Genomic DNA, 14,039 nt, shown 5'->3' with positions numbered 1-14,039 from the left:
TTTCTCCCTTGGGCTCACAATCATCTTTTGCTCCTCCGCAGAAGTTGCTTTGCCCTATCCACATCAGAAGTTCTAGGGTCACTTTTGGTCCAGTGGGTAGGTGCGACATTCCTTGATGTGTCTCCCCCACCAAAGCTTCTTCCTTCTGGGATTTTGTGGTCCCTTTGAAGTATATGGCCCTAATTCTCTGTCCTACATCCTACTCCCTGACTCCTTTCTCTCTGTCTTGAATAGGTAGTTTGTAGCATTTCTATGCACACTTAAGAATGAATTTTAATTTCTTCCCCTTTCATTCTAAACTTCTATGAGACCCAAACTCAGTGGGGGTTGGCATTTATAAGACTACTTGCCTTTTATTATTTATCTTCCCTGCCTGGTGCTACGCTGCCCTATCTTCATGTCCCTCAGAACCCTGTTCCCCTTGGAACTCCTACTAAATTCCTCTCCACAGTTTGAAGTTCTCAACCCAATGGTGGACAGGCGATGACTGGCAACTCTTGAGACCAATAAACTGAGGTTGGCCAACTTCACCTTCCCCTGATTGCTAACTCACTCCTCTTTCACTCCACATCCCTCCTTACTGACCACCTGCCTGCATTGAGGTCCTGAGTCAGTTGCTGAGATGATAATAAATATGGCACAGCCCTTGCCTCAAGGAGGCCTGGGCTCTGCTAGAGTCAGGGGCAGTACCAAAAATACTAGAGAAATAATTATGGGCACAATTATCAAAAGTCCTGATCCCTCATAGTCATTTTCCCCTTCAGTATCAATATTTTAGACTCTCTACCCACCCTGCCATATGGGGGACCTTGGGGTTACTTCACAGAGTTAGAAGATGAACTCGTTTTCTTGGAACCCCCGAGGTGAGTCTATGGGTGTTAAGGCTGGTGTTTCTAACGTGAAGCCCACCAAGCAATGACACTGGAATTGCCTGGAGTGCTTGTTAAAAATATAGATTCTGGGGGCACCTAGGTGGCTCAGAGGTTGAATGTCTGCCTTCGGCTCAGGTCGTGATCCTGGAGTCCCGGGATCGAGTGCCACATCGGGCTCCCTGCATGGAGCCTGCTTCTCCCTCTGCCTGTGTCTCTGCCTCTCTCTGTGTGTCTCTTATGAATAAATAAATAAAATCTTTAAGAAATATATATGTAGGTTCTGGGGCCCCACCCTGAACTTATGGAATCCGAATCTCTGGGGTGGGAGCCCGGTGTATGTATTTCAACAACTTCTACACACAGTTTGGGACTCACAGAAGGCTGTTCATGCCTCTTTTCTAAGAACAATTCATTTGACAAAAATGTATGGAGGGCCTGATTTATTGGAAGTATGCGGGTGGACAGAGGCACGATATCTTGCTCTCATGGGCCTCACAGTTTTTATTCCCTTTAGAAGATTCCAGGTTTAAAGTCATATTTCCTTATTGAAAAGAACAGAATTTTTTTAAATAATAAATTTATTTTTTATTGGTGTTCAATTTGCCAACATACAGAATAACACCCAGTGCTCATCCCATCAAGCGCCCCCCCAGTGCCCACCACCCACTCACCCCCACCCCCTGCCCTCCTCCCCTTCCACCACCCCTAGTTCATTTCCCAGAGTTAGGAGTCTTTATGTTCTGTCTCCCTTTCTGATATTTCCCACACATTTCTTCTCCCTTCCCTTATATTCCCTTTCACTATTATTTATATTCCCCAAATGAATGAGAACATATAATGTTTGTCCTTCTCCGATTGACTTACTTCACTCAGCATAATACCCTCCAGTTCCATCCACGTCAAAGCAAATGGTGGGTATCTGTCGTTTCTAATGGCTGAGGAATATTCCATTGTATACATAGACCACATCTTCTTTATCCAGTCATCTTTCGATGGAAAACGAGGCTTTTAAAGCCAGAGGGGACCATAAAGTTTTCTTTTCCTACCCACATTTTGTCTATGTTTTTGTGTAAGGTGGGGAGGTCAGTGACTTGCCCAAGGTGACATGGCAGTGAGCGGGGTGGGACTGGAGCTCAGGTGCCTTGATGCCTGGGCTCACCTGTCTCCTACCACAGCTCCTCTTCCTCAAAGTTTTAGACACATTTGAGATGCGAATTGCTTGTCACCAGGCCTCTTTTATGTTTTCAAGTAGATTTCATGGTGTGTGTGTGTGTGTGTGTGTGTGTGTGTGTGTATGTGTGTGTGTGTGTGTTGAAAAGGGGGATACATTTGTTTCAAAACTAACCACAAAATCCTAATCTCCAAAACCCGAAGGGGCCCTCAGGAAGGCAGAAGGAACAGGACTGTGGACTCAAACGGACAGGTTTGAATTCCCGCTCTGCCTCTTCTTGGCTGTGCGGCCTTAGGCCCATCGTTCAACCTGTCTGCTCTTGGTTTTCCCACCTGGAAAATAGGCTAACAATACCTCACAGAGTAGCCCTGAGAATTCAGTGAAGTCGCAGATATAAAACGCCTGGTCTCTCTGATGCTTAGTTTAATTCTGACCTTCCCCACCCCATTTGTATCAACTTTTAGAAACACTAAGAGAGAAACCTTGAATTTCAAAGGTGAGTTATGTAGATGGTCCATGGCTCGGCCGGAGCCTGGGGCAGGCCCTTCCTCTGCGCGCACCATGCCTACCTCCCAGGGTCCCAGCCCATCTCCGAGCTGGACAGACTGAAAGATAGAGCTAATGAGGTGGCCGAGCTGGGGACCTCCATTCACACTTAGCCCTGCAGGTGATGGGCACGTGCTGAGCTCCTGCCTCCCGCACCCTTCATTCGGTCTGGGAAGAGTTAAGGCACCACACCATCTCCTTGGGGGCGATCAGCCTTGAGGCCTTTGAAAAATGCTGCCCAAAGTCAAGAACACCACAATTTCAGCAGCAGGCACTGCCATTTCATCCTTCACCACAGATTTATCTCGAGCACGTTCTGAAACAGCTTTGCAAATCACTTTTTCTTGTTTCTGTAATGAGCATATGGTGGCCTCATTCATGTGATAAATCTGAGCCACTACAATATTTGACTTTTCACAATTTAATTTCTCTGAACCCTCTATTCTCTGACTAGAAAAAATATCCCTTACTTAGACTTTGTTACTTCCTTATCAGCATTAGCAGGTAACTGTCTGAATTTGTCTGCCAGGGCCACTAGAATCGAGTACCACAGATGGTGGGGGGAGCTCAGACAACAGAAATTGATTGTTCTATAGTTGCGGAGGTTAGAAATCTGAGTTCAAGGTGTTGGCTGCCCTGTTTTCTTTTGAGGCCTCTCTCCTCAGCTCACAGATGGCCGTCTTTTCCTGGTGTCCCCACATAGTCTTCTTTCTGTGTGTCTGTGTCCAAATCTTCTCTTCTTCTTCTTTTTAAAGATTTTATTTATTTATCCATGAAAGACAGAGGGGCAGAAACATAGGCAGAGAGAGAAGCAGGCAGAGAGAGAACTCGAACACAGGACTCTGGGATCACACCCTGAGCCGAAGGCAGATGCTCGGCCAGTGAGCCACCCAGGTGTCCCCAAATCTTGTCTTCTTATAAGGACACCAGTCCTATTGAGTCAGGGTCCACCTTAGTGATCACATTTTACCTTAATTACCTCTTTAAAGACTCTATCTCCAAATACAGTCATGTTCTGAGGTATTGGGGTTAGGACTTCAACATATGAATTGGGGAGGGGGAGACACAGTTCAGCCCATAATGCTTTTGGGAGCCAAATATATTTCCCCAATAAAGAGATGGAATGTCTCACTTCATGAGTGTGACTGTAAACAGGAAACCAAGGAGAGAAGAATACAGTGGCCAAGGAGCAGGGGCCGGGCAGCTAGCAGTGCTTCTCAAACTTTAATGCCCTGTGAGTCACGGCGGCACTTGGCAGAATGCAGATTCTGATTCAGCAGATCCAGGGAGGAACCTGAGATCCTGCGTTTCTAACAAGCCCCCAGTGGATGCCAGTGTGGTTGGTCCATGAACCACACTTTGAGTAGCAAGGAAATAGTCAACTGCTGAAGGGTTTTCAGACTCTAGACATAGGAAAGTTACAAGTTACAGTATGAACCTCTGGGGTCCATTTCAAAAAAGATACAATTTCTCAGGTTGAACCTATAGATGCCAAATTCTGTTCTCTCTTGATTATGTCAAAAACCAGGCTCAGCAGCACCGACTCACCTGTTTTAGCTGAGCTGGCTGTTCTTGTTGAGCAGGTCTTGATTGCCAAAGGTTCCCCTCGCCGGGGTCGTTACTAACAGCCTTAACGAGCCATTTGGCTGGACTCTCCTAACGCGCTAGTGCTGCACAGATGGATCCAGCCACAGCGGTCACAGAGGGTTGTGCAGAGGGAAGCCAGGGCAGCCGCTGTGTACAATTAGGCGGTCACATATCACTGGGGAAATGCCCTGACCCCAGCTGCTGATTTGCCTAAGCAGCTTAGGATTTAGAGCCTTCGAGAGAAGCATATAAATGTACTAAAACATCTTCCCCCCCTCTCTATTCACTTAAAATGTAAGAGCCTGTCTTCCGCTGTGAGGGGCCCAGCTCTCGTTAGTGCGAACATGGGCTGTTCCCAAGCAGCCTCCCGAGCGTAGATGGAGCTCTCAGATACTGAAGCACCTTTTAGATTCCAGCAGCCTTATTGGCTCATTGAAACCAGCACCCCTCTCACAGAGGTTCTTCCGTCCCGCATTAGGCCCAGCAGCCAGCACGGCTTCCCAAGCGCTCCTGGAGCAGAACCCGGGGGTCACACCAGGTTGATGGGGTTCCTTATCCCCGGTCAGAATGTCCGAGACCAACCGACTGACAGCACCCACCACCTTCACACCCTCAGGGAACTGGAGAGGCTGCACAGCAGAGCCCTAATGATGACGGGTTTGGGGGTCTAGGCTCTTTTAGCTTGGTTTTGAAATATGGTCTGTGATGGATAATAGTGGAGACCCTTCCATTCTTCATTTGAAGTCAATGGAGCATTCCTGAGTAAAAGGAACTCAAATTTAAACCCCATGTATCTCGAAGTGATAACATTTTTGGTTGAGTTAGTGTTATTTTATTGCTTCTACAGTTTTCTTTCTCTTTCAGCACGCCAGGCTACATATTTGGGAAGCGAATCATACTGTTTCTGTTCCTCATGTCTGTTGCTGGAATATTCAACTATTACCTCATCTTCTTTTTCGGAAGTGACTTCGAAAACTACATAAAGACAGTAAGCACCACCATCTCCCCTCTGCTTCTAATCCCCTGACTCTCCGCTGAGTACGGGGTCAGCGCTCTCCTCTGATCAATACCTAAAGTCATCATAACTCAACCCTTGCAAAGATGTGGCTCCTCTTCAGACAGCTGTAAATCTAATGACCATCTGAGCTCCGCAGCTTGAGTTAACCTTGCTTTCCCTGGAAGAAAATAACTTTGTGTCCGCTCCACCCCTTGAGAATGGCAGTGGCCCCATATCTCTTATTCAGACCCATTCTGTATGTTTCTTGACTTCTCCCGCTTTCTGAAGATGTTTTGTGACCACATTAATGTGTTCCTAAAATAAAATACAGAGGTATGTTTTAGGCTGGTGGTTGAGTCTTTTGTGGGTTGATTGCTGCATTTGATTTCTTTTTTATTTTTTATTTTTTTTTTTTGATTTTTTTTTTGATTTTTTTTTTTGATTTTTTTTTTGATTTCTTTTTTAAAGATCTTATTTATTTATTCATGAGAGACACAGAGAGAGAGGCAGAGACATAGGCAGAGGGAGAAGTAGGCTCCATGCAGGGAGCCCAATGTGGGACTCGATCCCGGGACTCCAAGATTATGCCCTGAGCCAAAGGCAGAGGCTCAACCGCTGAGTCACCCAGCCATCCCAATTGCTGCATTTGAACAACTAATCTTTTCCTCGACCTCTGTGATAATAATAGAAAGTACACTGTCCTTACACACACATGTGCCTGGAAAGGTACACACCAAAATGTCAACCATGATTATCTCCAGGTGAAGAGATTTGGGGTAAGTTTTATTCTGTGGTTTATATGTTCATGAATTATTTGAAGGCTTTTTTTTAAAAAAAAGATTATTTATTTATTCATGAGACACACATAGAAAGAGGCAGAGACATAGGCAGAGGGAGAAGCAGGCTCCATGCAGGGAGCCTGATGCGGAATTCAATCCCAAAACTCCAGGATCACGCCCTGAGCCGAAAGCAGACTCTGAATTGCTGAGCCACCCAGGCATCCTTATTTGAAGTTTCTTAATGATAAAATTAATACCACTCAAAAAAGCACCAGAAGAGACACAACTGAAGCATGGTCTTTTCTGGGAAGCTTTCCTAGCTCTAGGTTGGCCTAGTGCTGCCCTCTGACTTCCCACAGCACCCTCTGAACATCTTAACCACAGCAAATCCATATTACAATGTAAAGATATTTGTTAGCATGTGTCATCCTTCTCCACTAAATCATTAGCTCTCCAATATCCCTGATGTCCTATTTATTTTGCTTTTCCTGTGCCAAGCTTGGAGACTGTCACATAGCAGGCATCCTGCCTCAAGCTATTTTAGAACTCAAACAGGCATCCTGTAAAGTGCTATATTGTAGAGGACAGTTGGGGTGAGTATTATGAGATTAGATGTGTTTTCTTTCAATGTTTTAATGGGATAAATTGTGGAGAAATGCAAAAAAAAAAACACACAAAAAAACCCCCAAAACACCGCAAACATCAAAACCCCAAAAAAACCCATGCTTTCTTTCTTTCCTATAGACAAACAGATTTCCTTAAGATCTTTTTTTGACTTCCTGAAGAATCCTCCACACACCCCATGAGGATTAGGTTGGTATCTTTATGTGCTAGTATCATGCCTAGCACCCATCATATCATTTCAGCTTAAAGTGTGCTGTAACTCAGTGTCAGGATACAGCCTGTTGTGGGGGGAGGGGGCCAATTATTGAACAAAAACAAATGAGTGAATGAGTTTATAAATCACTGGCTGACAATATTTAATAGAGTTATGTGTGTTGAGCCATTTTTCATATTGGGGATAGATTCATGGTGGTCCAACCACTGTCGTACATAGTGTGCATTGGCACTGAGTACAATGGGTGAGATAGCTGGGTGGCACTGAGATAGCTGGGTGTGGTCAAGAGTCCAAGACACATGACAGAAAGAAGCCAGCTCTCACAAAGGGAGTCAATTCATGAGGACTTAGCTTTCAATTGAGATGACCAGCAATAATAGATGAGTCCTCTTGACCCCTAGATGATTCTTATTTATGATGGTCACAGTCTTAGGAAGGATGAGACAAAGCCAAGGACCAAAACTCCCCAGCTTTCTCTGAGTGGCCTGCTTGGGGAGTGGAGTGAATGGAAACATGGAGTCTGGCCTGTGTGTTGTCGGGATCGATGTACTTCATGTGTGATGGTCAAGGCAAGCATATTTCTCAGTTCAAGGACCCCCCCCCCCCACCATGTGGATAGGGTTTCCTAGGCCTATCTGGTTGTCCAGACTAAAGTCTCATCTGGGCTTTTATGGCCAAACTCCACCCAGTAGAAGCGTTTTGGTACCAATTGTTTCAGTAGAGGTGCTTCTGCTCCTAGCCCTCTATAGAGAGCAGACTCAAATATTCTAGTGGGCATTGGAAAGGAAAGATCATAGCAAACTACTGAGTGGAAGTGGCCTCAAGTCCTACCTCAGCCTGGGCTTGCTTTGGAGGGTGGTAAGGTAGTATAGCCCTCCCGGTTTGCTTGGGATTGAGGGATTTCCTGGGAGGAAGGGCTCCCAGTTTTAAAACTGGGACAGTACTAGGAAAACCAAGATGACTTGGTTGCCCTAAGGGGGAGCTAGGCCAGAATATGCTCAGGGGAGCCTGGGGACACCGTAGCTCGCAGAGGTCGCACTGTCCACGCCGACTGTGGGACGTCCAGAGTGCAAAGACAGGAAAGGATGTGATGGCCCAGCCGAGGCTCTGCTGACTCTGGCCCGGGTGGAGAAGGCATGACTGAGAGCATTAAGGGGTTGAGATGCAGGCAGAGCAGGCTTCATTATTTCGAAGAAGAGGGTCTCAGGTGCAGAACTCCTTCATGAGGGGCCCCTCGTCTGGTTGGGGGCAGCACTGCCTAGTGGTCAAACTCTGTCTTCTGAGTTCTAGGCCTGGGCTCAATCCCTGCTCTGTCACCTCCTCAGTTCTGTGACTTCTCCCTAAGCCTCAAGATTCGAACCTATTAAATCGGGATAATAATAGTGCCAAATGTATGGGGTTGCTGGAAAGAATAAGGATATAAAGCAATTGAAAATGTTTAGCATATTATAAGCACTGAATATTTTTATCTATTATTGCTATGTTTATTATCATTACCTTTTTGTATTAATTTTCTATTGCTGTGTAAGAAATTTCCACAAACTTAGTGCCTTAAAACCCCATACACTTGCCATGGCATAGTTTTGTTGGGTCAGAGTTCCTCGTGCTTGAGCTGGGTCTTCTGCTTGGGGTCTCAGAGGACCATAACCAACATGTCAGCCCTGGATACAATCTCAGGGTTCTCTTCTAGGCTCATTGGTTCTGGCAGAATTCAGTTCTTTGCAGTTCTAGGACAAAGGCCCTCAGCTCCTGGAAGCCCCTTCCTTGACACATGGACTTTTCCACAACATGGCAGTTTACCACTTGTAGGCCACCAGGAGAGCAACATTGGTGTCTTTTTCATCTCTGACCTCTAGACCCACATTTATGTGGTTGTCCTGATTAGGTCAGGCCCACCCAGGTCAAGCTCCCCTTTGATTAACTTAAAGTTAACTGATTTGTGACCACAGTGACATTGCAAAATCCCTTCACTTTTACCTTATGCTGTGATTTAGTGAAATTACAATTCAGTCCCTGCTCACACTCAAGGAGAGGGGATTATACAGAGGTGTGGGTCATTTTAAGATTCTGACTGCCCAGCTTATATGCCAGTCTCAGAAGAGCCAAAGGGAGCTGGATGATGGATGGTGAGATTATGGGTCTTCTGGGCAGAAGCAGGGTGGAGTGTGTGTGTGTGTGTGTGTGTGTGTGTGTGTGTGTGTGTGTGAATGTGCATGTGTGAACATCTGGGTGAGAATTCTATGAAGAAGGAGGCTGGGATCTCCTCTGACTCTTCAGGAGCAAGAAAGCTTCATAACCTTTTCCCCTGTGGGAAAAGGACAGTGAAAGGGCAGATGAAACTGAGACAAATAATAAATGAACTCCCCTCTCCCTTTCCATTTTGACGAAAATAGGCTATCTTTATGATAAGAATCTCCCCGATCAGAAAGAGATAATCTATGCAACTGGGTTGTTAAATTTGCCCTCCAGCCATGCTCATCCTCTCAGTAAATGTCCCACCCATCACTCAGTTGCTCAGGCCCCAAAAGAAGGTGCTGTTCCTCTACTCCCCCTTATCTCCCCACTCCCCCCCAGCCAATCCATTACCAAATCCACCAGCTCTACTCAACACACATCCCCACTGCTGTCCCTGCTGTCTGAGCCAACATTATGTCTCTCCTGGACAATTTGCATAGCCACCCCCATGTGGGGTAATGTCACATGCCCTTGCTTGAAACCCACCAGGACATTTGCATTGCTGTTAGGAAGAACCCCAAATGTCTTGATGTGGCCTTCCAGGGCCTGTACAGTTGGTGACTGTGCTCTTGGCACTGCTCCCCATGGCCCGCTCAGCTCCAGCCCTGCTGGCCTTCCTGCTCTGGCTCTAATGCAGGGCTCTTCCCCCAGGTGATATGTGGCTCTGTTCCTGCTCGCATTCCCAGTCGGCCAGTGGTCCCTCCCTCCGGGACCCTCCCTCCAGACCAGCACACCGTGTCTTTGTAGAAGCACAATCCTTTCTCTGCCCATCCACTATCTCCCATCCTTGCTTTTACTTTGTCTTCTCCATCACCTGAAATTAGATCACTATTTAGTCCTCTACATGTTTCCTGTCTGTCTCCTGCACTAGGGCTATAAGCTTCCAAAGGGCAAGGATTTGGCCTGTGTTTCTCATCATTCTAGCCTTATGATCTAGAACAGTGTTAGGCAGATAATCAGTGCTCCATACGTACCGAAGGAGTCAATAGAAGAGAATGGGTTGTGTGCTTGTGTCTACTGGCTTATGTTACTGTGGTAGGTTGTAGTGGTGTTGGCTAAGGGGTGATGATCAAATTTGGGTCACGGAGGCTCACTGATGATCTTAAATTTGAGTAAGCAAAGCTCCAGCTATGGAATCCATTAAAAAAATGCAAATCCCTTAGTGCCACCCCCAGAGATATGATTTGGTAGTTTAGGGATAGGGCATAGGAATTCATATTCTTATTAAGTTTCTCTGGATTTTCCTGATGCAGATGGTTGAAACCACTCCTTCTAAAGCTTTTTGTTTTATAGCTGCACCACCCGATGTGGTGGCTATTAGACCTTGAAAGGTGACTCCTCTAAATTGAGATGTAAATGTAAATGCACACTGATTTCAAAGATTTAATACAAAGAAAGTAAAATATCCCAATCATAATTCTTTTATATTGAATACACATTGAAATGATACTCTTGAGGATATAGGTGTTAAATTAAATGTATCACTAGAATTAATTCCACCTGTTTCCTTACACTTTTCTTTACTAGAAATTTTAAATTACATATACGGTTCACATTATATTTCTATAGATCTAGAAGTTCTGTGGGAGCCAGCAAGTCTTTACAGCTGAAATAAATGCTGGACCTCACCCTGAGCACTTATCTTTAAGTATGATTTCTTGCAGAAAATACTGGAAAAATGTGCCAGTGAAAGTTACCACAAGAAGCAAACTGGTCCTGTCTAAATCTGGAAATAGTTCTTTGAAGCTTGTTACCATATGATCATGAGAGTGTTTCATTAAGTATTTCTGATCACAGATGTGGCACATTATTAAAATATCATTTTTACGGTCACCCTAGGGGCGAGGGTTATCTGAATATGGAGAGAGAAACAGCTTGTGGAGCTGTTGTATAAATGAAATTACTAGAAAGCAGTGCACTCGATTGCATATTGGCTTGGGGGCTTATTCTTATTAAAATGTTTAGATAGCAGTTTCTGTTCATTTTCTGCAGAATTGCTCTCCAAATTAAAAATTTGGCTTGGCACACCACTATACCAGAGTCTGGGGAGAAGTTTATCCTCCTTTCTTCTTGTTATCCTCGCCTAAGTACTTAGATGCCGTGCTGATAGGTAGCACAGAATGTCTGTATGGAGTACATGCATTAGAGTTTCCTGCAGCCCTGTAAATGGGCACACTTCCACTTGCCTAAAAGAAGTCAGCACAGGCTTCAAGAATATCAGAAGGTCTATCTATAGGAAAGCAACCACTCTACTTCTCTCATGGTAATTTTTAGAAACAATTTTTAATGGAAATTGGCCTTAATAGTTGAAGACTGTTGCAAAAATGGACTTGCTATTAATAGACTGGAAGCCACTGGATAAACATAATGAAATATAAGCCTTCTCGGAATTCAAACTAATAAATAACTGCTCAGCCAATAAACAAGACCGCGAAAGACCGAACAAGTGGTGCAGGATGACTTCCTTCCCTGCATATGTTTGCACCCTGGACATCAGTATAATGGCAACCAGAACAAGGCCACAGCCACTGTCTGGAAATGTGTGTTCTTACCTGGGGCCCAAGAGCCACGCCCACCGGGCACCCAGCCTCCTTCTTTTGCCCCGATTATATTTAAACTTATCAGTGCATCAGCTGGCATGAAAAGAGTGCAGGCTGATGCGACTCACACCAGGAGACGGCTGGCTGATTCTTGTAAATTCCCTCAGCAAAAGGCCTGATGGAGGAGGGGGTGCTGGGGAAAGTCTGTGTGCGCACGCGTGTAGTTCGTGCCTACCGAGAAGGCAAAACCCACTATGACATTTTGTGATTCAGCTGACACATCCTTTCTCTCACACTTTCAATCACCTGGGTTAATGAGGACCATAGAAAACACAGCTAATGCCCAAACCTCATCTCCCCGTAACATGTTATTTCAAAGCCCTTCCTTTCCTGAGTTCCCTGACTTCATTCTTCTCCTGTGGTGAGGCAGTTATTGAGGAATTAAATGGGAGAGGCCAGGCGGATAAAGGGAATGGGTTGCCAGGAAGTAGAGTTGCTTGGGTACTCTTCCAGAATGTTCCACATTGTGAATTCTCAACTACTGTGTTACCATGAAACAAGTCAAACAAATTTCTGACCTTGATAAAATGCTAAAAAATTAAATAAAAAAATAGCCATTACTACTTCTTTTTTTTTTTAAAGATTTCATTTATTTATTCATGAGACACACACACACACACACACACACACACACACACACAGAGGCAGAGACACAGGCAGAGGGAGAAACAGGCTCCCTGTGGGGAGACCCATGCGAGACTTGATCCCAGGACCCTGGGATCACAACCAGGGCCAAAGGCAGGTGCTCAACCACTGAGCCACCCAGGCTCCCCTTTTATTACTCTTTTTTATTGTTCTCTTGGAAGCATTTTAAAGCATAGCATCAGAAAAGCTTCTACCACTAAGAGAAATATGGAAAATTCATATGCAAAATTGATATGACTGTTAATATAAAACACAAGACTTGAAAGTAACATCTCCTACTATGTACTTGAGTCAACCTCCTCTATAATTTAGAGAGACTGGTGAGACGATTTGAGAAATGCTGGACTGTGAACACAGGGATCAATAGGAGATAATGAGTAAACCATTTTGACCAGAGTGAAAGATTGCCTAAAAGGAAGGTCCACGGGTTAGGTCATAGACACTTCAGTTGCCACCTAGCCTATGGGATTTGGATGCTCTCAGTGAAAATTGTTGAAAATGTTTGTTTTTGAGAGAATGATGACTTGTACAAAGCAAGATTTTAATAGACTAATCTGGCAGTTTTGTCGAAAATAGTTGAAGAAAGGAAATAGATGGGGGAGGAGGAACAAGCTGGAGATAATTGGCAGGTGAAAATTTCAATGGTTTAAATGCAAGATGGGCCTGGACTAAGTAAGATGGTGGCTGAGCAGATGGAGAGTAGATGATATAACATCATGAATAAACAACCAAGAGGCAGCATGAGTGGTTGCATGGGAATAGGGGAAGGAGAAGGAGAGTAAAAGAGAACTGGTTCTGAGCCTGGGTGAGAACAGAATCACTATGCAACTAAATTCCTAGGGTGCCCCTACCACATCCCAGGCCAGAACTATTTCCACACCCATTAGTTTCAAATCTGGAAGCTTGAAAACCTTGAAGTTATCCTCAGGGTTGTGCATGTGCAGGTGTCCTTATCCTTCATGTTGTTTCTGGGGAACATGAGGGTGGGGAAGGGCTGTGGTAAGGTTCTATGACTTTCGTTGGATTTCTGAAGACTTTCAGCACCATGATCTAAAGCAGCACCGTCAGAATCCAGATGCCTTGCTTGACAGCTGCCTGTTAGAAGGCATCTTCCTAATGGAAGCAAGAAGCAGATGTTTCATTTCCTCTTCCCTGGACAGACATATTGAACTGGGTCTTTTAATCTAAAAACACAGCAACATTATCCTAATTTATGAAACACATGTCAAGTAAGAAAAATCACATTCATAAGAAATCAATTGATCTTGTGTATTTATAATTTATTTTTTCTGAATTTTCCAATATAAAACTGGGCCCAAAGAGAACTGGATGGCTCTATACTGTGAAAAATGAAAATATGGATTTTTAAAAATTGTTTCCTTGCTAGGGAAAAGGGACTTTAAGGAATTTTCCTGATAATGGCCGTATAAGTCCTCCATATTTCATAGGTAATTTCTAACTCTATGGTCCTTTGCTGTTTGAAAAAAATAATCTACTCCCTTATTTATTTGGACCAGAGCAAAATGATCATGTTTCCTTTGGCTCTGGTGTGGTGTTGACAGAACAGATAATTGAAATATCTTACTGTTGCTAAGGCAAACTGACTTGAGAAAGAAGAGGAGGGGAGATAGAGGACGTAGATATTATCTTGAAATAATTTGTTCTTCCATCTTCCTTCTGAGCTATCTTGAGTTGTAACGAAATAGTATTTCAGGAATTAGCACAAAAAGAGAATATATGGTTTCTCTTATTCCTTCTCTACTTGAGTC

The 14,039-nt window shown here is 44.4% G+C and overlaps 1 protein-coding gene across 2 annotated transcripts in view; it reads left to right on the top strand.

The window, feature by feature from the left end:
• LOC112669456 (arachidonate 5-lipoxygenase activating protein) overlaps positions 1-14,039 on the top strand; it is a 51,772-nt gene that overhangs the window by 21,015 nt on the left and 16,718 nt on the right. Inside the window, exon 5 of one of the 2 annotated variants that reach the window (XM_035719925.2) lies at positions 5,041-5,516. The exons of the other annotated variant lie outside the window; for it this stretch is intronic. Coding sequence (XP_035575818.1) covers positions 5,041-5,203 — 163 coding nt within the window. The 3' untranslated portion in view covers positions 5,204-5,516. Of the gene's footprint in view, positions 1-5,040; positions 5,517-14,039 lie in introns of those variants that run through there. 2 annotated transcript variants of the gene reach the window in all.

The sequence above is a fragment of the Canis lupus genome, chromosome 25, assembly GCF_003254725.2.
Source record: "Canis lupus dingo isolate Sandy chromosome 25, ASM325472v2, whole genome shotgun sequence".
Classification (NCBI taxonomy): Eukaryota; Metazoa; Chordata; class Mammalia; order Carnivora; family Canidae; genus Canis; species Canis lupus.
This window is presented reverse-complemented; position numbering and strand designations above follow the sequence as displayed.